The sequence below is a fragment of the Rissa tridactyla genome, chromosome Z (assembly GCF_028500815.1).
Source record: "Rissa tridactyla isolate bRisTri1 chromosome Z, bRisTri1.patW.cur.20221130, whole genome shotgun sequence".
Lineage (NCBI taxonomy): Eukaryota > Metazoa > Chordata > Aves > Charadriiformes > Laridae > Rissa > Rissa tridactyla.
Window position 1 is genome coordinate 8,265,189 of NC_071497.1, and position 27,473 is coordinate 8,292,661.

General features: G+C 37.2%; 1 protein-coding gene across 5 annotated transcripts in view; it reads right to left on the reverse strand.

The window, feature by feature from the left end:
- The window catches only part of XRCC4 (X-ray repair cross complementing 4), a 188,459-nt gene that overhangs the window by 147,911 nt on the left and 13,075 nt on the right, over positions 1–27,473 (reverse strand). For 4 of the 5 annotated variants that reach the window (XM_054186515.1, XM_054186514.1, XM_054186513.1 and 1 more), the window contains exons 2-3: positions 22,446–22,595; positions 13,534–13,721 (exon numbers count right to left, since the gene is read on the reverse strand). In XM_054186515.1, the coding sequence (XP_054042490.1) occupies positions 13,534–13,721; positions 22,446–22,584 (327 nt within the window). In that variant the 5' untranslated portion in view covers positions 22,585–22,595. Of the gene's footprint in view, positions 1–13,533; positions 13,722–22,445; positions 22,596–26,492; positions 26,563–27,473 lie in introns of those variants that run through there. The other variant, XM_054186516.1, reaches the window with a different exon arrangement.

Consider the following 27,473-nt stretch of genomic DNA (forward strand, 5'->3'; position numbering starts at 1 on the left):
ATGCATTTGCAATACGAAGTCAGGCCTTCACCAGGATTTTAGCAGTGACATGTATGAGGGTCTTGTGAAAACTATTGAGCCCAAGTGTTCTCACTCTCAAAACCAGTGTATTTATCCATTTCCAATGCCCTTTGAATCTGTTTTGACATTCAAAAATCTAGGTGTAGCCTGCCTAAGAGTTAACGGACAAGTCTGGTCCACCCACCCTTCCCACACACAATCTAGCAGAATTATTTTCATCACAAATTAAGGATGCCTTTACCTTGAATAATTTGCACTCCTTTGTGCCCTCAATCATTGAGTTGTTAAGAGCACTGACTGGTTATACATACGCTTTTGTATTGTTACATGCTATTAAAGGTGGACATGAACACTGATTTTCTAACAATAAAATATAAAGTGATAGAACTTAGGATAAACTGTTAAAATCCATGAAAATTACTAAAGCTATTACAAGATTGTATGCTTGCAGAAAAAGAACAAGAAACAAACTTCATTACTAATCAAGCAATTTTGGAGGCAAGTGTGGAACAGCTTTGGTTTGTTTCTTTTACTTACCCTCTCTCTCAAGGTAAAGGACTACTACATCAACTTTTTTTTCCCCAGAAAAAGGATGTTTTTATCACTGGATTATATCACCGAAATAAGAATTTTTAAACTGTAACTATGTCAGGTAGCTAATATGCATAACATACCACCTTACACTGGTTAGCACAATACTTCTGTTACCACATATCCAAATAGCCGCTTTATTAAAATATCCCTTTCCCAAATACCGTGAATAATTGACTCATAGCCTGCAAGGACTCTTGAAAGCAGAACATCTTAGTTACACAGTTTACAGATTTTTCAAGCTAACACACAAGTGTACCAACAGGCTGATTACTCCTCTGATTTCCAGAACAAGAGAGTATTCCCATTTATTTATTTACAGCCAATGAAAACATGTTTTTGCCCCCCATCACAGCTAAGAGCACCTTCAGCTGGGTCTCTCAGAATCATAATTGGTTTATTGTATACCAGTTACTGTGTATAAAAAATAAAATAAATACTAAATATTTTAATGCCGTTCTTCAGAAAATACTGACAGATCAAAACCACAGACAGATCTCAGAAGTATACAAATTTTCTTCATAAGTAATCCTGAAAAACTCATAAATGTGTCTAGGTACTTTTTTTGTTTTGCTGCTGACATGCCATGAGGGACATTTTTGGAAATACAACAGTTATTTTCTGAACATCTCTGCTCTAGGACAAGTAGGGATGGGAGTGACCAGAGAGAGACATTTCTTACTTGTCTATCTTCGGGCATGGATTTCGTTCCAGAACACTCACTGCAATAGCATAGGTAAAGTCTCCACAGAAGAGAACCACAGAGGAGATAGTCGTGCTATCTTAAGATACTGTCTTGTCTTAAGATTAAGACAAGACCCAGAGACAGACAGCTGCTTTACAATAAGCACCAAACTTCAGGGCTGCCTTCTAGTAATGACAGTAGACAACTGTCATTATTAATACACAATATTACTAAATCAGTCCCCCAGTATGAGGATACAGGAATGTTTGGAGAATAACGGATAACCAAGATGACTGAGTTTACAGAAATCTTCATTGTTCAACAGATAATATGAAGGAAGGTACCATTTCAGTGGGTTCAAGAACTTCCATTGACACAGGGCAAAATTTTCACCTTTGATTATAATTACATGTATGTAATAGCAAACATCCCGCTGTTTGCTATTCAGTAGTATTCGCATTCTTGTTTAACATGCTCAGTTTCAACCTATGTCCTAGAAAACATCTCATTATTTCTTAATGAGATTAAAACTACATTAGACAGTAGGAAGAAGTGCTTTACAATGAGGGTGGTGAGACACTGGCCCAGGTTGCCCTGAGAGGTGGTGGAGGCCCCATCCCTGGAGACATTCAAGGCCAGGCTTGATGAGGCTCTGAGCAACCTGATCTAGTTGAAGATGTCCCTGCTCACTGCAGGGGGGTTGGACTAGATGGCCTTTAAAGGTCCCTTCCAACCCAACACATTCTATGATTCTACATTGCTTAATGTATTTCAGATACAGCATCAGTAACCCTGACAAAACCAAAATAATGAAGTGGTGAATGGCTGATTTAGAAAATCGGTTGCCCAAAGCAAGTAGCAAGACTACACTGTTCTAACTCGTTTTTGAATCCACGGAAGATGATAGTAAATTCTTCAACTTTCAATTGTTAGCCAAAAAAGCCCTTAAAAAATTATAAGCTGTCTCTGGGTTAGTTAAAAAACATCACGTTCTCATGATAGGGATGGTTGTTTAATAAGATTTTTGTTTAGCTTCAACAGTACTTTAAATTGAAAATAAAACAGTACTTGTAAAGGCTAGATAAACTCACAATTTTTCTCCAACTATATACATTCAAGTTCACCACAGTACCTCAGGTTTAGACCTCTAATCTAAACTAGAACTTTTACCTGCACTGTAATTGACAGTCAATAGCTCAAGTTAGTAAGTCTCTAAAAGCTATATTAGATAGCACATAAACAGTTTTTTCCTAAGAGTGATTCAGTTCAGAGAAGAAGAGTATAGATTCAGGCTAGTGCAAAAGGGTATGGTCAGGTTTATTCCAAATAAATAGCAAAATCCATCCATATAATGTTTCTGGGATGGACTAGCTATACATAGCATAAAAAATTTTCATTCTGGTTAAAATTGAACAGGTACAAAACACAACTGCAAGGTAACAAGTTCAGTATGAAGCCATGAAAATCTATCTCCTAGTGCTTTATGAGTTGTATAGCAATCAACTAAGTGCACAGAGAACTCGTATAAAATGTAACAAAGAACTGAAAATTTGAGGAGGATTGTAATTCAAGTTCTGCATTAAATCATGTTAGCTAAATTAGCATTTAATCCCAAAATAAACTACAAATGTATTAAGCATCATCCAATAATGAAGAGTATGTTTCATGCACTATTTTCTATTAACAAAAAAAAAAGCAATTTAAAATAGGTTTAGACTAAGGACACAGTCACCCACACTTATCAGTTTATATGCATGCAGACTCACAAACTATAATATAGACTGTACCTGACTATGTAAATCATTGATAAACTGCTGCTATTAAGAAAATATAGGAATGTAGAGATGCAAGACAAAACTAAAATGAAACACTCCTGTTTGTTGACAGAAACTGCTACTGAAAAGCATCACTTTGCAAATGAAAGGACGTTATCTCACCTAGGAGGTTCCCTTTTAAGTCCCACATAGTATGTAAGAGACTGAATCTGATGAGATGTACACGTATTTGTTGTTAAAGGCCACACCAGCAATTCCTGGATTGGAGAATGCAGTTTATTTTTGGAGAGGATGAGGACACGTCTGCATAATTTTTCTTTTCCTACTGATATCTAAGTGTTGGAGGGTTTTTTCCATTCCCTGCCCTCTGGCCCTCTCCTTCCCGCATTTAAATCCGGTTAAAAGCTGTAGAATAATGTAATGATGCAATAATCTGGACTTAATGAGCAATAAAAAACCCCTGACTGTTTCCAAATTCCATTTTTTGGTACCTCTGCAGCTCCTAAGAGCGTTGACAAGATTCTGTTACCACAAATTAGCATATGCTTATATATTTGTGTTATACTAATAACCAACAGGTATTAATCATGCACTGAGAAGACAACGTGAAGACAACATGCACTGAGAAGACATTGTGCTTGTATGAACTGAACAAAAATCTGTACCTCGAAGTCCTAAAAAAAACCCCCAAAATTTAGATTTGTCAGAGAAGAACACATACAGAAAGACAAGGATTTGCATTCTGGAAACCCAAATAATCCCAAACTAGTACCAGTTACGTTTTATATCCAACAAAGCAATTAAAGCTAAATTCGAAATCAAATGTCAGATGCTATTGGAAGGAGCATCTGAGAGAAATTAAAAAAAAAAAAAAAAGGATAACAAGACATAGAGCTTTTCCACGGAATAATACTATGCAGAAACTTACTCCTGAAATTGTATGCCATATTTACCTCTCTGGGAAATGTAGTTCTGTAAGATTTGAAAAAAAAGTTCAAGGTTTGAAAAACAGAGAACCTATCTTCCAAAGGATTTTCTAGTGATAGTAATATCTTTTAGAACAACTCTAAATGAATATCTGACTCAACAAAAGTTTCAAATATATATGTGATTTGTCTTCAAATTTTAAATCTCAAACCAAAGAGCCTTAGGCTTTGTCCTCCATGATAAATAACAAACTTAGTCAACATGCTCTCTGACACTTCACAGGTAGTAATTAACATTCTGTAAAATCCTATGGTCAGACACAACAGTTTATGGCGTTTAAAGTGAGGTAACAAAATTAGAATAGACTGTTTTCTGTTCCACCAGAAAACAGTCAACCTTGCTCTGCTTGTTGTACCATGAAATAGGGACTTGTTTTCACTGCTCAGAGCAAACTTTATTTTTATGTCAGAGTTACTAATACACAGTGACTCCATAAGGTATTTCACGTCAACAACAGGAAGTGTAACACCTTCCTCACTGCAAGTACTACAGCTGCCTTACTTCTGCATCACATTACACACAGATATTTTTGTATTTGCCAGTTTTTTTAAAAATAACGGACATCTCAAATTTGTTCTTTTGTTATATTTTGAGACTATTTCAGTATGTAACTGTAGCAGAACTAGTATATGTGTTGAAATTAACTAGAAGCATTTACTCAAAGCTTTGAGGGTTAAAACATAACCATTCAATATTTTATACTGGTAAAGGTTCTATTTTAGCAAATGCAAAGTTTAACAAAACATTTTCCCCCCGAGCTCAAGGGCCTTCCTGTGCCCTTACAGGTAGAAAGACTGATGCTTCCTCTGGAGCTGCAAAAACATTTCTGAAGAGAAACATGGGTGAGATTCTTGGTGTTTTTCAGGCTCTGACTGTTGCTCATCCTTACAGAGAATATGGGACTAGAGTCTTGTAGTGAAGTTTTAAACCCCACACACAGTAATCTCTTTTCCAGAGCATCTACTGTCCCCTGTATTTTTCTTGGGAAACTAAGACTTGTCAATACGTCATGATTTAAAGATTTTCCTCCTAAAATGAAAGCATTTGTACTCAGCTGTACAAGTAAAAGTAAGCCTTGATGTCTACACAGAGATTTGAAATGCACAGCAGGTATGCCAAAAAGGGAAAATCTGAGGGAATTGAGAGGAAGGGAGGGGAGACAATACAATAACATCAGGAGGGAGAAAGGACAACTGACAATTTTTTCTTTTATAAATCAAATCAATATCTGTTATTTTGCTATTTTAAGAACATTTTACTGCTATTTTAATATATTTAGGCTGTCATTGCACTCGTGAAATAAGACAATGCCCTTTATAGTGTCATTTACAATAGAACTTAAAGCAGTTAAACTACTATTTTTGTTCAATTGGATATTTCCAGTGAAATCCACAAATCCTAACAGGTAGAGAGAAACTGGAGTAGTATTTATTTATTGCAGCGTTTATTCTTCCTTTTTCAACAATCCCTCATATTTAAAGGTATATACTACTGGCATTTTAAATGCACTTCCCCACAACAATTCTCCAAACCAAGAAAAATATTGCAGTCAAATAGCTAAACAAAGAAAACAGCATAACTTAATTCTCCGGGACTTTTCTTTCAAATATTGAATGCATATTAATATTCGATTAATACTGGGGGGGGGGGGGGGGAATAATTTTGTTAAAAAAAACCAAAACTTTTCTTACCTCAAGGCTACAGAAGTGACCCGCTGCATCTAAAGTGTACCTACAAGACCTGAAGTCTTCATAAAAGTACACATCAAGCGAGATGGGGAAAATCATGTAGCACTTTAAAGTCTGAGATTACGCAAAAGATAACATGCTGTTTTTATTATATAAGGCACATTAGTAAACTATTTCTAAACCGGGCTTCTGAGAAACTCATTGAAGTGTATGCTCTTAAATCCTGAAGTACATAGATATAAATGATACAGAAGAGTCATTGCCTTTACAGTGACCTAAAAATTAATCATTTCATCCTTCTGTCTTTTCAGTTGAGCATTTAGTCGAATTGCCTGGGAAACAATCTGAACTCTCAGTGACCTTTGTTATCCAAACAACACATCCTCAGTGGTTTGGAGCAAAGGAACTACTCAAACCTTGAACCAAGACAGTTTGGAGAGCACAAAGAGCTCTACCAATTCTACTTCACTCATTCAGTATGCTGTGAAAAGTTTTGGTTTGCATGGAGTTTTGGAAAGCTTTGGAAAGCATGAATTTCTCCAACTATTTTTAACTTGCAGTAAACTTATAATGAACTCACAAAACTGACCACGGAAAAGCAGCCACAGGAAGCGGAAGAGACAAAGAACAGCACCTCTTCCATCAGCCTAACTAGCAACAGTACTGTACCTAAGGCAGAATTTCTTAAGCTCCTATCTTCCCTGTTTACAAATTTATGCAAAAGGCAAGAAAAAAAAACAGAGCCTGTCACATTACTGTAAAAAAAGAAGACGGCTAGCACTCAAATAATTGTTTATCAAAAGCTATTTAATCAATTTAATTGCCAGCACAAAAAAAAAAATCTTGCCGGATTTCCATTATTTATTATACGTGGAGTGACTCGCTGAAGTACTTGGAAAGATTTACTTCCAAGTGGTCACCTACTTAGATCAAGCGCTAAATCACTGACTCTGTGATGGTGTTTGTTTAGGTGGCAGCAGTTTAGCTGGCCCAGCCCCAATGGCCCCTCACTGAGATCTCTGTGTGTGTGGCCCATTTTGCATTGCAGCTGGCTTGACACACAAGTCCCACTGTATACCAAACCCATTGTTATTTTAATGTGACTCTTAACAGTCGACTTTGCCCTCACCACCCTAAAAACAGTTCCTAAGGGCAGAGTGCTGAACACCCTGCGGCAAAGCCACCTGTCATAAAGAAGATAAATCACAAAACACACCAGAATTTTTAAAGGCGTAATTTTTTAGGTTCAGCTACATCAGGCCGAGATACAGCTAGAAAAAGCTTTTATAAAACACAGACAGTATTTTAGCTTTTTTTGATCACCGTTTCAAAAAGATAAGTACTAAAATTCTTATGGACTTCCTTTCGGTTAGATTATCATTCTTATCCTGATATTTTTAAAATTACATGCAACTATGACACTGCAAAATAAACATCACATGTTCTCTAAATCAGATATGAATTATTTGTGACCTGGGGAAGTTTTCTATCCATTCAAAAAAAAAAAATCAGTACTTAAGTAGACTCATTCATTACATAAATGTTACATATACGTCATTACTATATATTAATCGTCATAAACACTTTGAAAAGGATTTGGAGATATAACTGTGGTTTCATCCTATCAGAATAGTGCCACAGTAGTCGCAAGCATTTACTTTTAAGCATCTAGCTTTGGTGGTAGACATCAGTTCATGGAAGGATCCTACCTGTTCATCAACTAAACAACAGGTGAATTAGATTGTAAATTGTAGTCTTCTGAATGACTCTTACACAGACGCTGTAAATGACTGCCCTGATCTTTACTTACGCTGATGGTAAAAGCTATACAAAAAATTGCCAAAGGGATTTCACATCTGGATGCCGCCTGCCTTCTTACACTCCCCGAAGTTGTTGCAGGTCTTCTTGGCCTTCAAAATGGGGCTCTTGCTAACAAGTGTAATTCCAGCCTTAATGATCCAGTGCAAAAGAGAGGGAAGTAATTTTGAGGAACCACAGAAAAGTTTTTAATCTCTAAATTTATTGACTTCCATAAGTAAATAAGGGATAATTATTCTTCCCTATCAGCTAGAAAAGGAAATTCAAACTGATCTTCAAGGGCTTGTTTGTAAGCTTACCTCAATGAGGAGATGTTTACAAAACCAACATTTATTGCTATAGTGGAGAACCATCTGTCAGACTTACCCCGTCAAACACTCCACCTAGACTACAAAAGACACAACAAACATTGAACAACCAACCTGTGGCACCTCATGAGGGATGATAAGCCTGTTTTCATGAGTCAACTTGCAACAACTACATCCTCCACCCTAGTGCTCTTCAACTTGTGTGTGTGTGTGTCTGTCTGTCTGTAAATACAAGTTCCTTAGAGAAGACATTCATCGCACCACAGACCAAGGGAGCTCACATATACAGTAATCTGGGCAGGCAAGCAGAGATTCACAGGTTTTTGGGATGGACAACACCTATTAAGTCATCTAATCTACTATACTGCCAACGCAGGATAGTTACTTACAGTGCATTTTCCATTCCTTTGCCCAGTCAGTTTTTAAGTGACTGACGCAATGGAATCACGGACTCACAGAATCTTCAGAGTTGGAAGGGACCTCTAGAGATCATCTAGTCCAACTCCTCTGCTAGAGCAGGATTGCCTAAAGCACATCCCTCAGGGCTGCATCCAGGCGGGTCTTGAAAATCTCCAGAGAAGGGGACTCCACAACCTCCCTGGGCAGCCTGTTCCAGTGCTCTGTCACCCTCACTGTAAAGAAGTTTTTCCGTGTATTTGAACGGAACTTCCTATGTTCTAGCTTGTGCCCATTGCCCCTTGTCCTGTCGCTGGGAACCATTGAAGAGAGCCTGGCTAATGGGGCTGCTACCACTTCCTCTGTCAAACACTTCAGCAGTAAAACAAATTTCAACGCCAGAAAATATTTCCCAATAATATACATATATTTTCCTTTGCTTAACTTCACTCCATTATTCTTATTTGCACTCTTATAGACCACCTAATATAGTTTTGGCACAAAATTATATTTTAAGGAAGCAGATCTTTAGCAAGCTGCTACAAAGAAGGTAAAAATTATTGCAAATACTACAGTTATGGAAACAAAAATTCAGTATCTAACACATTTTATCATCATCAAGTGACTATTACCAGTCACTAGTCCAAAATCACCTACAGATATTCTCTACCAAAAGACTGGAAAACAAATATGCAAGTCCATGACTTTAAAAAAAAAAAATAATCAGAATAACAGACTATTGAAAACAGAGTATTTCAGATTTACACATGCACTAAGCCCCTGAAAGTGACATATGTGTTTAAAAATTATATAATATATATACATATAGTATTTCAACATTGGTAATTACCAAGCTGAAAATTACAGTCATGAAGAGAAAAATCAAGTGACACTGGTGACATAGCAAACTATTTCGCAATAGTTAATAATGATTAAATTACCAATCTGTAACACTGTAAACACTACTTTTTCAGGCTTAAAATTTTGAACACCAACTTCTGATGCACTACCATTCAAAAAATTCTGTTATTTATGACAAATTAGATCCCTTTACTAAGTTCCTAGTCTACATACAAAGCAGGCTAACCATGTACAGAGTATGTTTCACATGTGCACATATTTGCAAGAAACAAGGATCAACAGATACACCAAGACGGTGTACACAGATGTAGCAATATATTTCTCCCACATGGATGCAATATACACACAAAAAAAAAAAAGAATTGTCGCCTCTTTTTCTGCTTTCTCAGACACATTTTCTTTGTGAATTGAAGTAACAAAAATACATAAACACTGTACTATTATTAACTAGCATGAATTATAAATGCATCAAGACTGTTATTTGAGATTATTAATTTAAACTATGGTATCTACAAATAAATACAAATCTTCTTAACAAGGAGACAGAATAGGAAGCAACTTCTCTTAAAAGCTGCAAGAATTTACCACGGTAAATTCTTCAAGACATTTTTAACATGCTCGTTCCGATTGTGGTATACCCATCATGTGCCTAAACCTCACAGACTTTTCAGCCAGCCAATTATTTACAAACTGTGTAGCTATCATTTGTAAATAAGGGCCCAGGAGATAACTCCACTGAACCTATGATGTATTCAGACGAAAAAAAGGGAATTATTTTGTAGAAATTCTACTCTGCATTTTGGCTTATACAAACTGGATGGAGAACTATGGCAGAGCACTACACTGGAAATTACTGGCTGAGATGGGCATAGGTGACTGCTGGTGATAAACGTCATCCTGTAGATAGGTTTCATTATAATAACCAAGTTTGTGTATACAAGCATGCATATACCTCTAACAAAAGGCATATTTATTTTCTAAGAGTACAAAATTTATTCTTAGGCACCTGTGTACTTATTCAATGAAAAAATTTGCAATAATAGATAGGTGCAAGAACTGATAAGCATTTATAGCTCACAAAGTATAACAAGGCATTTCATAAGCCTGGGGTTTTTTTAACTAAAAAGTGTTAACCACGTTATTTAAGAATAAGCAAAACATGCAGTATTGAAGCACAACCAACCACATCTTCATGAATACTTTTCTGTAATCTCTTCTTTTGTTCTCTATCAAATGAAAAAAATGTTGGTTTAAGAATAGCAATCTTCTAATCATTCCTGATAATTTAATGTACTTTTCTCACAACGATGATTAATAATATAATGGGCTAGGAAGGGAGACATAGGGAACTTGAAAGTAGTATTAAGTGCACTACTGTCAAAATTGGAAATGATTGTTCCTTTATGCCCACATCTTTAAACAAAAACATGAAGACTAACTCCATCTCTCAGTTTGACTGCAGGTAGCACATCTAACAAAAGAAATGCAGTACAGTTTAATCAAAAGCTCCCCTCTCTCGACACACACTGCCATCATCATCGCATCCCATCCTCCGCGCTACAACGCTCTTCTCAAGACTGGGAAGGTTGTAATTTGTGTTTGTATACATTTGCTGAAATATGAGACAAGAAAGAGAAAACATTCATAATGACTAAGTAAAAGATGTAAAGACAAATACCCAGTAAGAAAAATAAATACTGGTAAGAGATAAACACTGAATTTAAGTCATGCTTAAATTGCAGAGCAGTTTCTCTCAGCTTCCTCTACAGTAAATGTACATTTAGGTGAGTCTCAGCCCTCTGGATGTACATAGCCCAGGAATATTAATTTCCTAATCTGATGCTGAAAGATATACATCATTAATACTATCACAGAAAATTTGGAAAGTGTTTGAAACATATTCTATTATACACCTGAAAGCTACTTGTAATTCTGATAAAGGCTTTGGCAATTTTATTTGTAGGCATTAGTTTAGTACAGGGAGAAAAAAAAGGTGTATTTTCACCAAAGAAATAACAACTTTTCTAGAAACAATCTTTTGACACCCAAAGGTAAAAGCACGCATAGCAATCAGGACACTTTGTATTTTCAATTTCTTTGGCCAGGTTATTATTTTCCCACATTGACATAAAGATGTTTTCATATGAATTAAATTTCTCATAAGCCTTAATTGATGGAAACATATATTAGGTGGGCCCACATATATGAAGATATTTTCCCTTGATAAAAATATAGTATGTATTTCATCTGTCTGGTATTGAGAATCTATTATGTGTGACACAGACAAGAAAAACAGGATTCTTAAAATCACTGCTCTTATTTCCTAAGTACAACCTTGTAATCCCTCTGTAATATAGTACTTTTGACCTAGACCCTTTGTGAACAGCACTCAGTGTCAAGAAGGGGATATAGAGCCCATAAGGCCTCTGGTAAATACAGAGATATTGATAATGCAAATTGGAAGACTTACATCAGCTAAATTTTGGCACCTCAGTCAAGAGCCAGATTGTGCTGAAATTTCCTATATCGCACAAGGAAAAAGGCCTATAATGATGTACTCCTAAGGAGCCAAACTTCATTCCACTGTATCAATCTTTATCTGCTTACCAAAATGAAGCCAAGACTCTAACACTAAGCACTTAAGTGAGCTGCTACTGATTAGGTAATCTGAACGGCCCCCCTCTTTAAAGTGAGTTTTTCCTCATCTCATCTAAGAGATACACGTACGTGAAATACACACATACCCCCACTTCAGGTTTGTGACCAATACAGTATTCCTTGCCTATTTCCAATTTAGAGGTAAAAAGTATTTCCACCTCCCACCTCCAACAGATACATCCCAGAGAACGTAGTAACAAAAAACCAAACTAAAACAGAGAAACAAGTCAAAAACCTCTGCTGGTTTCTTAAAAGCTACCACCTGTCAAAATTAACCAAAATGAGAAGCAAAGCACATCCCAATGGTCTGAAGAAGAAATCTTTTAGAGCAAAGCAAGTAGGACAATCCCTAGACACTTTGCTGCCAGACACAACTCCATGCCAGAGTTTTTTCCCCAGGAAAAAAAAAAGATCCGGCCAAAGACATTCCTGCTCTTCTCTATCTGAAATTTCATCTCCATTCTCTCCTCATAATTTTCTTTCCCTCAGTAATGCCAGTGAAACTTTGCAGAACTATGCCCTGAACTGGATCACTGCAATTTTAAATCAGTGCTTTTTAAATCCAAATTATTTGCCTAATTTGGCCAAGCGGTCAGTCAGCCCAATTGCTATCCTATCACAACTGAAGCTGTAACAAACCTTGGGAAAGACAGAGCATTAATTTTTATTTAATTTGTTTTGGGGGGGAGAAGTACAAGCAGTGAAAGTTACCTTATATTACCTTCTTCCCCAGAAAAGCTTTAACACCAAACCATAACCTGAAATAACCAAAAGCATCTACACGTACAGATTATACTGGCTTCTTTCTTGCTTTAAGAGGGTCCTTTCCTTTGCAGCCAAGAAACCAATATGGAACCACATTCCCAGCTGTAATTTAATGCATTTCCACACAGGAAACAATTTTAGTGTTAGCTTCCAAAATACTTAAAGTAATAGACAAGTTCATTTTAAAAGTATGATTTAGCATTTGAAAAGAATCTTGCTTACTTTTTAATATGTTTCCTTATATAGGACAGTATAGAGAGAGAAGAAAGAAATGAGCAAAGCAGAAGTGCATTTGGAGATGGAATTTCAAAAGGGAAGCACACTTCTCAAATTAGAAATTAAAAACAAAGTTACAGCTTATGGAACACATCAGCTTCCTCCTAAGCTACAGCTTCAACAGGTAGGCATACCCTGCTTAAAAAAACCCCAAACATAAATCACAGAATCATAGAATGGTTTGGGTTGGAAGGGACCTTAAAGCCCACCCAGTGCCAACCCCCTGCCCTGGGCAGGGACACATCCCACCAGCCGAGGTTGCTCCAAGCCCCGTCCAACCTGGCCTTGAACCCCTCCAGGGATGGGGCAGCCACAGCTTCTCTGGGCAACCTGGGCCAGGGACTCACCACCCTCACAGGAGAGAATTTCTTCCCGATATCTAACCTAAATCTACCTCTTTCAGTTTTAAACCGTTTTCCCTCGTCTCATCACTACACTAAGCCAAAACTTAAATAAAAGTAATACACTTAATCAGTAGCATTTAAGAAAGTAACATAGAAATATTTCTATTGATACCAGGTTTTGCTAGGAAACCACAAACTTGTTCCTACTTTGGCCTGTAGCAGAATTCACAATATTCATTCAATGTGAAATATGCATCACAGGTCTATTTGACTTAAAAGAACCTAATAAAATACAGAAATGTACCAAGAATGTCCTCCTCACAGTTTAACAGTCAAATTTAAACATTTAACTATACTTACAGAGCCATCTTTCAGATTTCTTTCATAGGAGAAGTGACATTCCATATTTTCTTCATCTCTTGAAATAGCAAAGTTATATCTGCCAGCTGATTCTTCCCCAGCTATCAATGCTTTCTTCAGTTCTTCAACATACTTTTCTCTATTCATTTCCATGTCAGCAGCCTCCCTAGAAATTTCAGCTTCAGACACTATCAGAAAAAAAACATGTGAGAAATACTTACATATTTGTGAACATGTATATATATTTATATGTACATACAGACACATGCTCACACCTTAAGGGACAGGCAAATATTAGGATACTATTCCTTCCTTGGCATATAGCAGTGTGCCAGACACTAATGGAAATGTAGCAGGAATACAGTGTTTTTCATAAGAATTACGTTCTGTCTCTTTTTTCCCTGTCTGAAAATGGTTTATTGCTACTAGCCCACAATTCTACTTGCGTAAAGTTATTCTGAATAACAGTAACCTTAAAACAAAGAGTGGAATGTTTTAACTATGATTTATTGGAAACTGTGAATCTAAACCCTATTAGACAACAGATGCAACTGTCTCCTTGCGCATTCTTGATCCAGTTTTCCAAGTCTGTAACTTACAACCTTAAAAGCTAATAAACTGTCAATTTACAATAAAGCTACACCTAGAGACTTGAAAATCCATGTTTTACTGATCACAGTGAAGGACCACTAAATGGGGGATGTGTCTTCAGTTTGCATTACATCAGGTCTACGAAGAAAATTTCATTCCATTCTTTTGAAGATGAAGAATGGTTGAATAGAGTACAGAACAGGCCATTAAAGATGTACTGTCATTAAGAACCATGATAGCCTTTCCCGTCTGCTTCTGATCCTGTATTTCTTCCTAAATCTTCTTTTGGTTAACGCTCAAACTGAAATTGCAGCTTACCAAGATTCATCATCTTTCACTAGGAGTAGCAAGAAACAGTTCTTGATTTTACCACCTGGACCCCTGGTTATTTTCCTTCCTTTTTATTTTATTCTACATACTGTTTCCTCAGTACTTTTAGAGATCAAATATTAATCACAATAATGATCTCTATGAAGAGTGCAGTTTCTAGCACAGACAGATATAAGCAAAGACTCTAAATTAAAGTTAAGATAGGATGTGTATAACGTAATGCAGGCTTTAATGTCTAGCCTACCGATACAGTATTTTAGATTGTTTACTTGATTAACAAAAGTGTTTCTTTTTCTTCTGACCAATCCGCTGAGGAAGACTGCTCCAGATTGTCATTTACCCCTGCTTGCTCTTAGACCTTTCTATTATTTGCCCAGCATTTGAGAGAGCAAGATACACAAAAGGACATTAGTTTGTGAAAAAAAACAAAAAACCAACACAAAACAAAACCAAACAAGCAAACAAAAGCACACATAACAAAAACCAACCCAAAAACTCAACAAAAAAAACCCCACAACCCCCAGAACATATCCTTCGCAGAACTCAGGTGACTTGAAAAAGCATCCCCCTTAAAATCCCTATTAATAACTATTTCTTCTCTATAAAAATGCCTTTGAAGATAGGTTCACATTGAGACATAAGCTTGCACATGTATTGAACTCATACTGATAGAAATAGAACAGCATTTCAATCAAACACGAGCCTGTTCAAATTGCCTCATTTTTCTCCAATCTTCTTCTGCAAAGGAGACAGCACATATCAAACCAATCCATCGTATAAAAATAAAGCAAAGAGGTAAATGTATAATTATTTGCTATGACTATTTATATCCTCACACACTTCAGGATTTCTGGATTACTTCTGCACCTTCAGTAATTTTAGCTTATTTTCACAGATTCAAGAGTGGTTGGGGTTGGAAGGGACCTCTGGAGATTGTCTAATCCAACTCCACTGATCAAAGAAGGGTCAACTACAAAGGTTGCTCAGGACCATGTTTTGAATGAGTTTTGAATATCTCCAAGGACTGAGGCTCCCTGTCCTTTCCAGCTTATCTGTTCTGGTGCTTGGTCACCCCTATGGTAAAAAAGTTTTTTCCTGTGTTTAAATGGAATTCCTTGTATTTCCATTTGTGCCCATTGCCTCTTGTCCTTTCACTGGACATCACTGAGAAGATCCTGGCTGTATCTTTGTTACTCCCTCTCATCAGGTATTAATTAATACACATCAACAAAATCTCCTTGAGCCCTCTCTCCTCCAGGCTGCACAGTCCCAGCTCTCTCAACACCTCCTAGCATGACAGATGCTCAAGTCCTTCGGTCATCTCCATAGACCATCACTGGACTCAATTCCATAAATTCATATCTTTCTCATGCTGGAGAGCCCAGAACTGGACACCAGGGCTGAGTAGAGGGGAAGGACCACCTCCCTTGTCCTGCTGGCAACACTCTTCCTAACGCAGACCAGGAGGCAGTTGGCCGCCTTTGCCACACTGCTCGCCCATATTCAACTTCTTGTCCACCAGGACTCCCAGGTCCTTTTCAACAAGGGACCTGCTTCCAGCCAATCACCCAAGGTACCAGTACAGGCTGGGGGCTTCTTCCTCCCCACGTACACAGTTTTGCATTTCCCTTTGTTGAATTTCACAAGGTTCCTGTCAGCCCATTTCTCCAGCCTGTCCAGGCTGAATGGCAACTCAGTCCTCTATCAACCCTTCCCCCCAATTTTGTACCTTGTAAACTTGCTGAGGATGCACCATGTCATCATCCAAGTGATTAATGAAGATGTTAACAGGACTGGACCCAGTATTGATTGGCGCCTGTGGTACAGGGTCACTAGTAACTGGCCTTCAGCTAAAATTCATGCTACTGATCACAACCCTTTGGGATCTGGTTGAACTGGCTGGGCTCGATCCATTTTACTGTTCATCTGTTCATTCATCTAGTCCATACTTTACTAGTTTGTCTATGAGGATGTTGGAGGACGCAGCATTGAAGGCCTTGCTAGCTAAAGCCAAAATAAACAACATCCACTGCCCTCCCCTCACTCAACAAACGAGTAATTTCTTCAGAGGTGGTTATTGGGTGGGTGAGACGTGATTTCCCTTTTGTAAATCCATACTGACTACTCACCATCTTGTCCTTACTATTTTTTGAAATGGTTTCCAGGATTATTCCTCCAGCACCCTCTGGGTGACCAGCCTTGACTTACCCAGATTCATCCCCTTACCCTTCCCAAAGATGGGAGAGACATTTCTTCCTGTCCCTAAAAACGTCCCCTAATCACTATTACCTTGCAAAAATAATCAAGAGTGGCCTCACAGTGACACGGGGCAGATCCCATGTACTCATAGTCTCATCCAATCAGGTCCCACAGACTAGCATACATCCAGTTTCTTAAGATAGTCTCTAACATGATCCTCCTGCAATGGTAAGTCTCCTTTGCACCTGTTTTTCCCACTGATCTGAGAGGCTCTGGATTTCTGACAACAAATCTTAACCAGCAAAGACTCAGGCAAGGATGGCACTGAGTAGTACCTCAGCCTTTTCCACATCCTTTGTCACCAGTCCCCCTGCCACATTCCACAGCAGGTCCACATTTTCCCTTACCTTCCCTTTGCTGCTGAGTAGGCTGCAGAAGTCCTCCATAACCCTTTCCAGATGCTATTCCAGGTGGGCTTTGGCTTTCCTAACCCCATCCCTGCATGCGTGGTCACCATGTCTATACCCCTCCCTGGTCACCTTCCCCTGGCTCATGCCCACTTCCTTTTTATGCCCAAGTTTAGCCAGGAGCCCCTTGTTCATCCATGCAGGCTTCCTGCCACCTTTGCTTGATTTCCTGCTCCAGAGAAATAAAGCATTTTTGAGCTTGGAGGAGGCAATCCATGAAAGATCAACCACCTCTCTTGGATCTCTCTTCTCTCCAGAGCCATATTCCATAGGATTTTTCTAAAGAGATCCTGGAAGAGGTCAAAGTCTACTCTCTTGAAATCTAGGGTGCTATCCTGCTTTTTACTCTATTCCCTCCTCTCACGATCCTGAACTCCATCAACTCAATAGTCACTAAAGCCAAAGGCTGCTCCCAGCCTTGACTCACCCACCCAGCTCTTCCCTGTTCATAAGTATTAGCTTTTGTAGTCCTCCTCTCTATACATCTCAAAATATGGAAAACATGTAGACTTAATTGATCTCAGATTAACTGAGGGCAGTTTTTTGTGCTTTTTTTTCCTTCCCTTTAACAAGTCACAATAATCTATTCACATCTATCCACAAATACATCAACTGCTTGTGCATACAAAAAAGAAATACTACCTTGCTAATCACCTTAAGTGATTACCATATGTCTGCAAAATCCGATAAGGCACCTCAGTCACCAACACCCCACTCTATTACTCTGTTTATAAGACACGGGCAAACAGCTAGGTGAAAAAGGAGATGCAGGTGGCAAGAGAGAGCATGGTAATGTCACCACTACAAGGAAATAAACCGTTGATACAAGGAGAAATCACCCCCTTCTGTGGAAAATCTGAGCCTGCAGATACACTCGGTTAAAAGGATAAATTAGTGGGTGAGAATCACATTAGTTATCCCCCAGCACAAGGCACTTTTTTCCTAGGCAGAATCAAATGTGTTAGGTTCTTCAAAAGACAGAAAGCAAAGGGATGCAAGGGAACTGTTTTGGAGTTAGGATAAGAAAAAAAAAAAAAAAAAAAAAAAGAATTGACTTTGGCTGGATGAATATGAGCAAGTCAGACTTCATCACACTAAGATGTGAAGTGTCAGGCCTATGGCAGTCTGAAGTCTGTCACAAAGTTCCCTGTATTAACCCAAAGAGAAAACACTTAAAAATGAGTATTCTCTGTTCCCCTCTTCGTTTAAAGATACCACAAGAAATCTGTCACATTCACACTAGCCTAACACAAAGTAAAAGGACAAGGCATAATACATAGCCTTTCACCAGATCTGCAACAACACAAACATTCAGCAGATGTCAGAAATTGCAGAAATGTCACTATACACTAAAAAGAATATAGGAGTCCTGCAGAGCGTGCATTAGAATAAACCAGATATAAAATAACTTCATAATCAGTATTCCTAGAGTGGGGAGGATGCTCTTACCCTTACATTATAAGATGGATTATCTATATTGCAGAGGAAGAAAATGAAAATGAAGGGGGTTGGAAAAAAAAAGAGGCCAGGGAGGAGTGTGACATATTATAACTGTATGTCCCTACAGATCTGTAAACTCGATATGCGTGCTCTTCATAAAAGCACATATCCCGAAACAGAAACTGTATTCTGCTGTCCATTGCAGCAGATGTAATGGGCAATCGTACATAAATGTTTTTCGTGTATAGCCTAATACTGATGAACTTTAGAGCACTGAAATACTCTGAGACACCTGATAAACTAAAGATTCAAAACATTTATATTTTAGTATCATCGTTTGAGGAACTTTTCAAATTTATTCCTATAACCCAAGACAAGTTTAAACAGAGCAAAAGTAAGTAGCAGCCCTCTTCACCTAGTTGGGGTTTAAAATATCATTGTGAAAGGGAACACAAGACAGAGAAATGGACAAAGGTGCAACAGAATCCTTTTTCAGTGCATGGACATGCAGTGAAACCACTTTTTTTTTTAAAATATGTAACACCCTTTCCTAATACATGAAGACAAAGAGGCTAAAACAGAGGGCCACGTATATAGCCACCTAGTACTTGTCCTCCAAAAAGGACTTTGAGTGCAAAGCTACACTATTTAGCTGCAATGCTGCATCACAGCCTCCTTCCCCACATGCCAGACACACCTGCAGCTGGCATACAGGGCCATGAGCAAGAGCAAAGGCAGCATGCAACACCACAAACATGAAAAGACCTACAAGCAAGCAACTGCTAAGTCAAAGTCAGTTGTACACTAATCCCCACGCATTAAGACTGACAGGAATGAATTTCAGAACAGGACTTGACACTCTTACAAACAGTGCTGCAAAGCTGGAGGCTGTACACGTACACTATCCATTGCATGTGCCATCAGTTCTTCCCTGCCTCACTGTAAGCCAAATGTTGAACCCTCTGAACACATCTAAGCATCTTAGATGAACTAGTAAAAGTATTTTCCAAGATTTTTAAAACTTATTTTAGGCATGGAATGGATGTTATCACAAAGGCTTAAGACTAACAATTGCGAGCTGCATCTTGGTTTTGGATTTGTTTGGTTGTTTTTTTTTTTTTTTTTTTTTTAACTGAAAGCAGCACTTTTAATGTTCATGTAAAGAATGGTACAATGGAACTACTGTCAGGAAAGAAGCTAAGCCTATAATTCAGTGAACAAGTGGGGCTACAGTGCTGGTCAACAACTCACCTTGCAGAGCTAATAATCCACTACAAATAGCAAGAACTGAGTGGGAAAGAAAGGCAAGAAATTTAAGATCAAAACATTTATATTTTATTATAAGCTACAGCCACCAGACATTTTCACATTACCTATCTTATTTCTTACACAGGACACTAGACAGAGCTGAGAAAAGGCCACTAGTATATCAGCAATCCCCCAAAACCAGTACAGACAGAACTGTGGAATCCCTTGCAGCATGAGGCAAAGAGGGGCGGAAAAAGTAAGTTGGAAATACTTGCAAAAAAATATGCATTTGTCTAGAACAATGACTTAAACACTGAGAAAAATAGACAGATAGATCTATAAACTTTTAATTAAAATAAAAAAGCTAAAAAACTCCAAAGCTACTAATATACAGTACTAGAGCATTGTGGGTGTTTTCTCCTGTGGTGCCTGTACATGCTACACGTTCCTTTATCTTATAAAACTAGCAGAACTGATCAATCTTTAGAGAAACACAAAATGTATAAATCCGTATATCTGTAGTTCTTTAACCCAATAACAAGTGAATATATCACATTTATTGTGTGTTTCTCCTCCCCCAAAGATTTCACTTTTTTTTTTCTCCTTAATTAAGACTCCCAACACTTTTCATCACCACATTAAATATACAAAAACCATAAAAGACAACTCCATCAGCAACTCTCATTCACTTCCTGCTAGGTCTTGCCAAGCAAAATAATCCACAGCATGAGAAACTCAAAAGGGATTTCCCAAAGCAAGAATTTTCTGACCACTGCTTTCCCTCCTCCCAGGTTTTGAATTTAGAATCTAAGCAGTCCCAAACATGATGTAGTAACTTAGAAAAAGTGATGAAAAACAACGGCAAGCGTATGAAAACACAGATCTGTGCAGTAAAAAAGCATGCACAAGAACTTCAACTCCTAATGAAATTATTCAAAGGTCTACAAATTCAATAGGGATTCCTTAGAAATGTATCAGATTCCTGCAGAATATCAGAAATAGAAGCGCTCTCCTTTGGATGAGTACCCAGTGCTCATGCTAAATGGCTGTGGGTTTGTTTCTTTCTTTTTAATAGAGTGAGGTCATCTTGCTTTCACTGGTCCTCTATTTGGGGAAATGATCATCCAGCCATTCTGCCAGATGCAGGAAGTTAACAAAATTAGAACTGTGTTTACATATTTTTTCTATACTCCTCCAGTTGTAGTAACACAGCTTTTACTTAGAAAAATAACAGATTTAAAGAATCAGCTTTTTGCGACTTTTAAGCTGGGGATTTTACAGTTACATAAGAACAACCATAAAAGCTTTTAAACAGAAAAACTAATATGATCAATTAGTTAAGTATTTATCAATGTTAGCATCCTTTTCATTACTTTCAAAAATATATAGCTTGACTATCCTATTGTCAAACCAAGAAAGAAAAACCTTTCATCCCAGAGTACAGGCAACCAGCATTGGAACACATGTATTTGTCATGTGCTGGAACTCCTAATCAATGGTGTGTTTGAAATGTTAAAAGGAATGTGGAAGAGCAGATTTAATACGTATGAGACATATTTTAGTTAGTCGTTTGCTAGATCTGAAAGAAAAAAAGGTAAAAATTGTATCCAAAGGAAGGTTAATGAATCATTATGCTTATTTTATACACAGGAACTATATGTACATACACATATGTATAGCTTGTATACATGTGTATATGTATGTATACGTGTGTGTGTATGTATATATATATACACAAAGCAGTATTTTTATATGTATATCTATCTATCTATCTCAGGCCTGTTTGAAAGCTTGGCTTATGTAGGAACTGGGGAGAAACAATGTCTACTGGTCACGGAGAAGGAAGGAAGGAAAGTAGGCAAGAACTATGTGGACATCTGTTGTTATAATTCAGAAAGAGTCAGAAAAACCTTTTTGCCTACAATACACTGTAAAATATATAATTCTTACCTCCCTTTGAAATATTTTTGCCACTGAGAGAAAGGTTTTTGATCAAGTATTTGAAACATTTCTAAAGGAACACACAAATCTTTCCGTCTTTTGCTAGGCATGAATGAGAGAAGCATGCACATATTAAGAAGCATGCACCCTCTTATTCAGGTTTCTGAGTGGGGGAAAAAATCCCATTGGCTATTTTTTTTCCTTCTGATAATTTATGCCCAGTAAAAAAAACTTTTTTTTTTGCCTTTCTCCTCAAAAATTCACCTGAGTGTCAGATACAGCTATCTTAATAATTAAGATTTCATGAATCCATGTAAAAAACATCTGCAATTAAATTCTTCATAAACTATAATTTGCAAATGGAAGTTGCATGACATATTGTTCAAGGATCTGGAGAAGACACAGAAGCAGTACTCCAATATCATGCAATAATTTATATTCTTGGGAAAGAACAAAACCTTGCATATCCATATGATAAACTAATTAGTATTAGCTTTGACACAGAACCTGTCCAGACTTGAAAGATCTCTGAACATATCTCAGAAGATCATGAACCTCACATCCTCCATCACTGGGGAGAGGTCAATGCTCATAAATAGTTTTTTTATGCAAGTTGTGGGTCACAGTTTAGAAAGTGTTTAAAAATAATCATAAAGAGCAGTAGTAATCCCATATTTTTTTTTTTTCCATTATTACCTTTCCCAGTCCATGCACACTGACCATCACTAAGTATTATACCAAATCCAGTGCCTAAATCTTTTTCCCATGATACTTGTAGAAAATATGTTTCTTCTGGATGAGAAACTGGATGAATTCTGTTCAAAGTCTTCTCCATTTTCCAGACACCTGTTTAAGAAGTAAGATAATCTTGTTATAAACAGAAGTGCTTAGCAGTTTTATGTAACTAGCTTTGGAAAAAAATAACACAAATATAAGCATACTTAAAATTTTATTTCACTTTCCTCCACAAACTCAGTTCTTCAGAGAACTGATGATATTTCCAAACAGAAAAGTGGATTACAATAAGTAAGGTTTAAAGGAACAGCGCCAACAATCAAATATATTTGAACTGTAACAAATTAAGAAGCAAAGGAAACTGGGGAACAGAAAATTACAATACAGAGTACTTCCCCATTGATATGTTTTTAACTTACCATCCACTCTCACCCAACATACAGCACATGGAATATAATTAAATATAATCAATATTCATCTGGAAGACTGCCATGTGAAAGCATGCTACTAAGCTTCACTGCAAAGCAGAGGTTGTAGTAGATACCAGCAACCAAAGAAATGATTTAAACAAAAATGAATGCTGAGAACAACAAAATTTATGATGCCATGGTGTGATTTTTTCACTCAGTATTAAGGCAACTCGACAATCTGTACTTGACCTAAGACTTTCTAAGAATCCCATGTAATTATGTATAGTCTAATCTGACAATAATAAATCCTTAGAGTACTCAAGAACTTTAAAACTCCATTTGGCAATTTGCTCCACAGAATAATGAAGAAACAGCCAATTCTGAAGTCAACATTGCATACTGTATTTTCATTGAGAATGCTTCATGTTGTCCAGTACCTGAGGAGTTTGTTTTGGGGTGTTCAGTTGTTTTAGGCTTTTTAATTTTTTATTTTTCTGTTTTAGAAGAATGAAGTGAATTATATGTTCATTCACACATTAAAAATAGCATGTATTGATAAAAGCAGGAAAAACGTAACTGCAGCATTTAAACTATGTGGAGTGAGTACAGGTTAGGTATTGTAAGCTCTATCAAGTTTTCCATCTAAAGTGTAGTAACAAGTAATCATGATTAGGCTCAGTTCAGGCCTTTCTCTGCTTAGGGACACTGAGAGCCAAATCTAGATACAGATTTAACTACTATTGGCCTCACAAAAAGTTGGCATTTTCAGGTTAGGAGGAACAGTTTTAACTGCAGTTGACTGCACTGTGTCTGACCTTTGCTCAACTCTGCACTCAACAACGTTTGAAAATGTCTTTTCCTTGTCCAGACAAGTGCACAGTATTCAAAAGCAGCAAAATATGTGAACGTAAGACTTATTTTTCAAGCATAAAGGTGTATTAACAACTAGACAACAGCTGCATTGTCAATAAAATAAACATTCATTATAGATATCAATAAGATTAATGAAACAACACATTAACAACTTCTGCTGGCTAATTAAACCACAATACAGATCACCTTGCACCAACAAATAGCATTTTTAAACAATAAGAGGAACATGATGTAAAGTGCCTGCTACTAATTCCAGACTGAACTTTGGCTAAAACATGTCACTAGGCACTTCCAGCATTCCTGACTACCCACTGAATTTTCATTACCAAATACACAAAGCACTAACTTTATTTTTCCAGTTTAAAGCTTCAGTACATGTAAGCACCATAACATTTTCCTGTTTAGAATATTCTTCTGAGGAGTTTAGGATCCAAAAGCTATAGTAGGAGTAGAGGGCGATAAATCACGTACATGTTACTAAGCATCATAAATTCTCACCAAAAGCGGTAAGAGGAATAACTTTCCCATTTACATCCATAACCCACCGCTGCTTATACTATTAAAGATGTCATACTCTGCATTTCTACTCACAGAAAATGTGCCAGAAACTAAAAGTTACTTAAAAGCAATATTGAAAACTTAGTTTGAGCCACCCAAAAAAGTCTTCCATTTCCATCTAATCAAATGGCCATTTCAGAAAATCTACAGATATGTCTGTGCACCTGTAAGCAAGAACAGAAAAAGAAATATTTGGGGCATGGAAGCCTGGAACAGGCCCTTGCAATTAGTGTTTATAGAGCTAACACCATTTTAAAGATCTGTAGTGCACTAACTGCCTGGACACGGGTCAATAAAGAGCACAGGTCAGGAAGCACAAGTCATGTGTGTAGTATGTTTAAGCACACAGGCATGTGTTCTCCTTTGCCTGCCAGATTCCCTTTTGCGTTTTGCTTGTTCTGTAAAAATAGAGTCTCTTGTGAAATATTTTCATAAAAGTCCTTCTCTGAAAGACAATCTTTTTAAGAAGACTTTATTCTTTTTTACTTAAAGATTGTAAAACAGTCACTCATAACCCAGGCAGACAGCGTACAAGGTACTGATGCATATATATAGTTCAATGGGGAGTTTTTGCTTGTTGCATTTGATTCTTATCACAAAGCAGAGCAGCATCCAGTGAAAGCCACCTGCACCTGAGGCTTCCTTTTTAATGTAGACTGCTTTATTTTTATGACTATTAATAAAGAGAACAAAGTATCAGTCCTCAGTCAGAAAAACCGATGTTAAGAGTCACACAGGAAAGGAAATTTATTTATTTAAAGAAGCACTAACAAAGTCTCTAAGGCCTGAGATTAAATTCATCTGATATCATAATACTGTGCTTCCCATGCATCTATCTTCACACATTAGTATTTCACTCAAGTGAGGTGGAACAGCTAAAAATGAAGGTTCTATGTAGACATCATTCTTAAAAGGTCCTTTGCCAGCTTAAGGGAAGAGCCTGTCAGCAGAACTGAGAAAGCTTCCATACAATTTGCATACCTGCAGTAAAACACGACTTCAATAAAAACAAAAACGCCGAGGAGGTACAACGCAGAAGAATGTTCTGTATTTCATAATAAAATGCAAAATACAGTTGTCAAGCTTTTCAACATTGTATTGTGTATCTTTGAACAAACAATTTTACAAGAGAGCATAAAATGAAAATACTTATTCTCCCAGCTTTTATTTCCTCCATTGTGCTCACTGACCTTTTGAGGGGAGTATTAGCTATTACTACATGTTTAGAAACGGTCTCACAAAGCAGAGCTCAGCCTTGCTTGAGATATCCAAGCACTTAACTGTTCCAACCCATCAGCAAAATCTTAAGGATTTTTGGCTGTATATAATGGCTATTATTTACTTCTCTTCAGGAGGAACAAACCTTCACGAAAATTTGTCTGACCTACACAGTACATACAACCATCACTGCAAACAAAAATATTGTAGCTTACTGCTTTTTAAAAAAATGTTGGAGGAAAAAAAACAAACACCACCACCAACAAACCACCAAACAACAAAAAAAACTACAAACCCCTCTTCCACAAATCTTGTAACACCATGACTATTTCAGAGTTCAGTGTAGTGTTGAGTAAAAGGATAAACCACACACAGCTAAAGCATGAATACAGCAAAAATTAAAAAAAGCGCAAAGGAGTTACCTATTTAGCAACTAGCAATTACCACCAATGAAAAAAAAAAAATCAGATCATATTCCTTATAAATTTATGATAAGATGAGAGCATGCATCTCATCAACTGTAAAGGCAAAACTTAATAACATATGTATATTTCCAAAATAAAGAATTCAGGGGAAGGAAGCTGGACATCCTACTTGACACCTGGAGTTAGCTATATGTTCACAGGATGCACAAGTAATTTTGTTCAACATATTTAAAAGACATATTGCTCTATACTTTAAGAAATGAAGTAAACTAAAACACCCTCCTTACAACTAACCTATGTCAATTCACCTGCCTGCTTACTATATTCTCGCATCACCCCATCAGCTTTCAACATGCCAAAAAAAGTGTAAACCTTCCTACTGGAGTTTCTGCCCCTCCAGGGCTTTTGTTGGTGAGGAAAATGCTGTGCACTGCCAAAGTCTGAGGGGCACACGAAGAGCAGAGTTGCCAAACCAGATTCTCCAGCTCCCCTTCCCCAAATTAACACTCAAAAAACCCTCTCACCTTATAAATATTTCAGTTTGGTTACCAATGAGTGTTCTCTCCAGAAATACAGAAGACTGATAAACATACGTCCAAGAAATTTGATTGAATCTACACTTCTTTAGTCATTTACACAGGAAATGTCATCATATATACACAAATTGGAGATCTACCGTAGCATCAAGGCTGCAAAAATTCAGGTTGCCCATTGTTACTGTTGATATCATTATCTCTCAAACCCTATACACAGATTCTAGAAGTGAGAAAATTATGTACATTTCAATCTAATATATAAATAATGCTTTAAAAGGTCAATTATTCAACAGGATAATCCATTGTCATAACTACCACACACTTAAAATTCCAGGCAAGACTCCTGCATATGCGTGCTTCATACGTTCAAAAAGTAGTCCCACTAGAAATATTATTAGTAAATTTTTAAACTAATGCCAAACCATTTCTCTGTTGTGGCTATTGTCTCAAATAATCCATTAGCACTGCACCTACAATTGAAGCATAAAGAGTCACAGCTGTTTTAAGTACTCTGGGCCAGACACTCAGCCAGAACAAAATAACTGCAGATGTACCGATGAAGGGGTCTGAAAAATCCATGTTAACTTGGGACCTGAACTTTCACAGAACTGGTTACACAAGCCTGCAGAAGCTGGTACGACTTTTTAAGATTTTACTAACATCCCCACCTCCACCAAGTCATGATTTCATTATGAAAGACAACTAAAAATAAAAAGGATAAGGGAGAGTTGAAGCCTTAAGAGTTAGTTTCACCATCACATCTTTGGGTAGAAAGGTAGGGACACAGGCAAGAACTGTATCAATGCTCGAAATGGTTAAAATAGCCACCTGAATTCTGGCATTCTCACTATTTAACAGCTCAGCCACTGATGAATGCTAGGAAAAAAATATCATTTCATAAAACCAGACTATTATTGTAGCTATCCAACAAACTAAATTACTGAAATCAGACCCTCACTATTGCAGTCT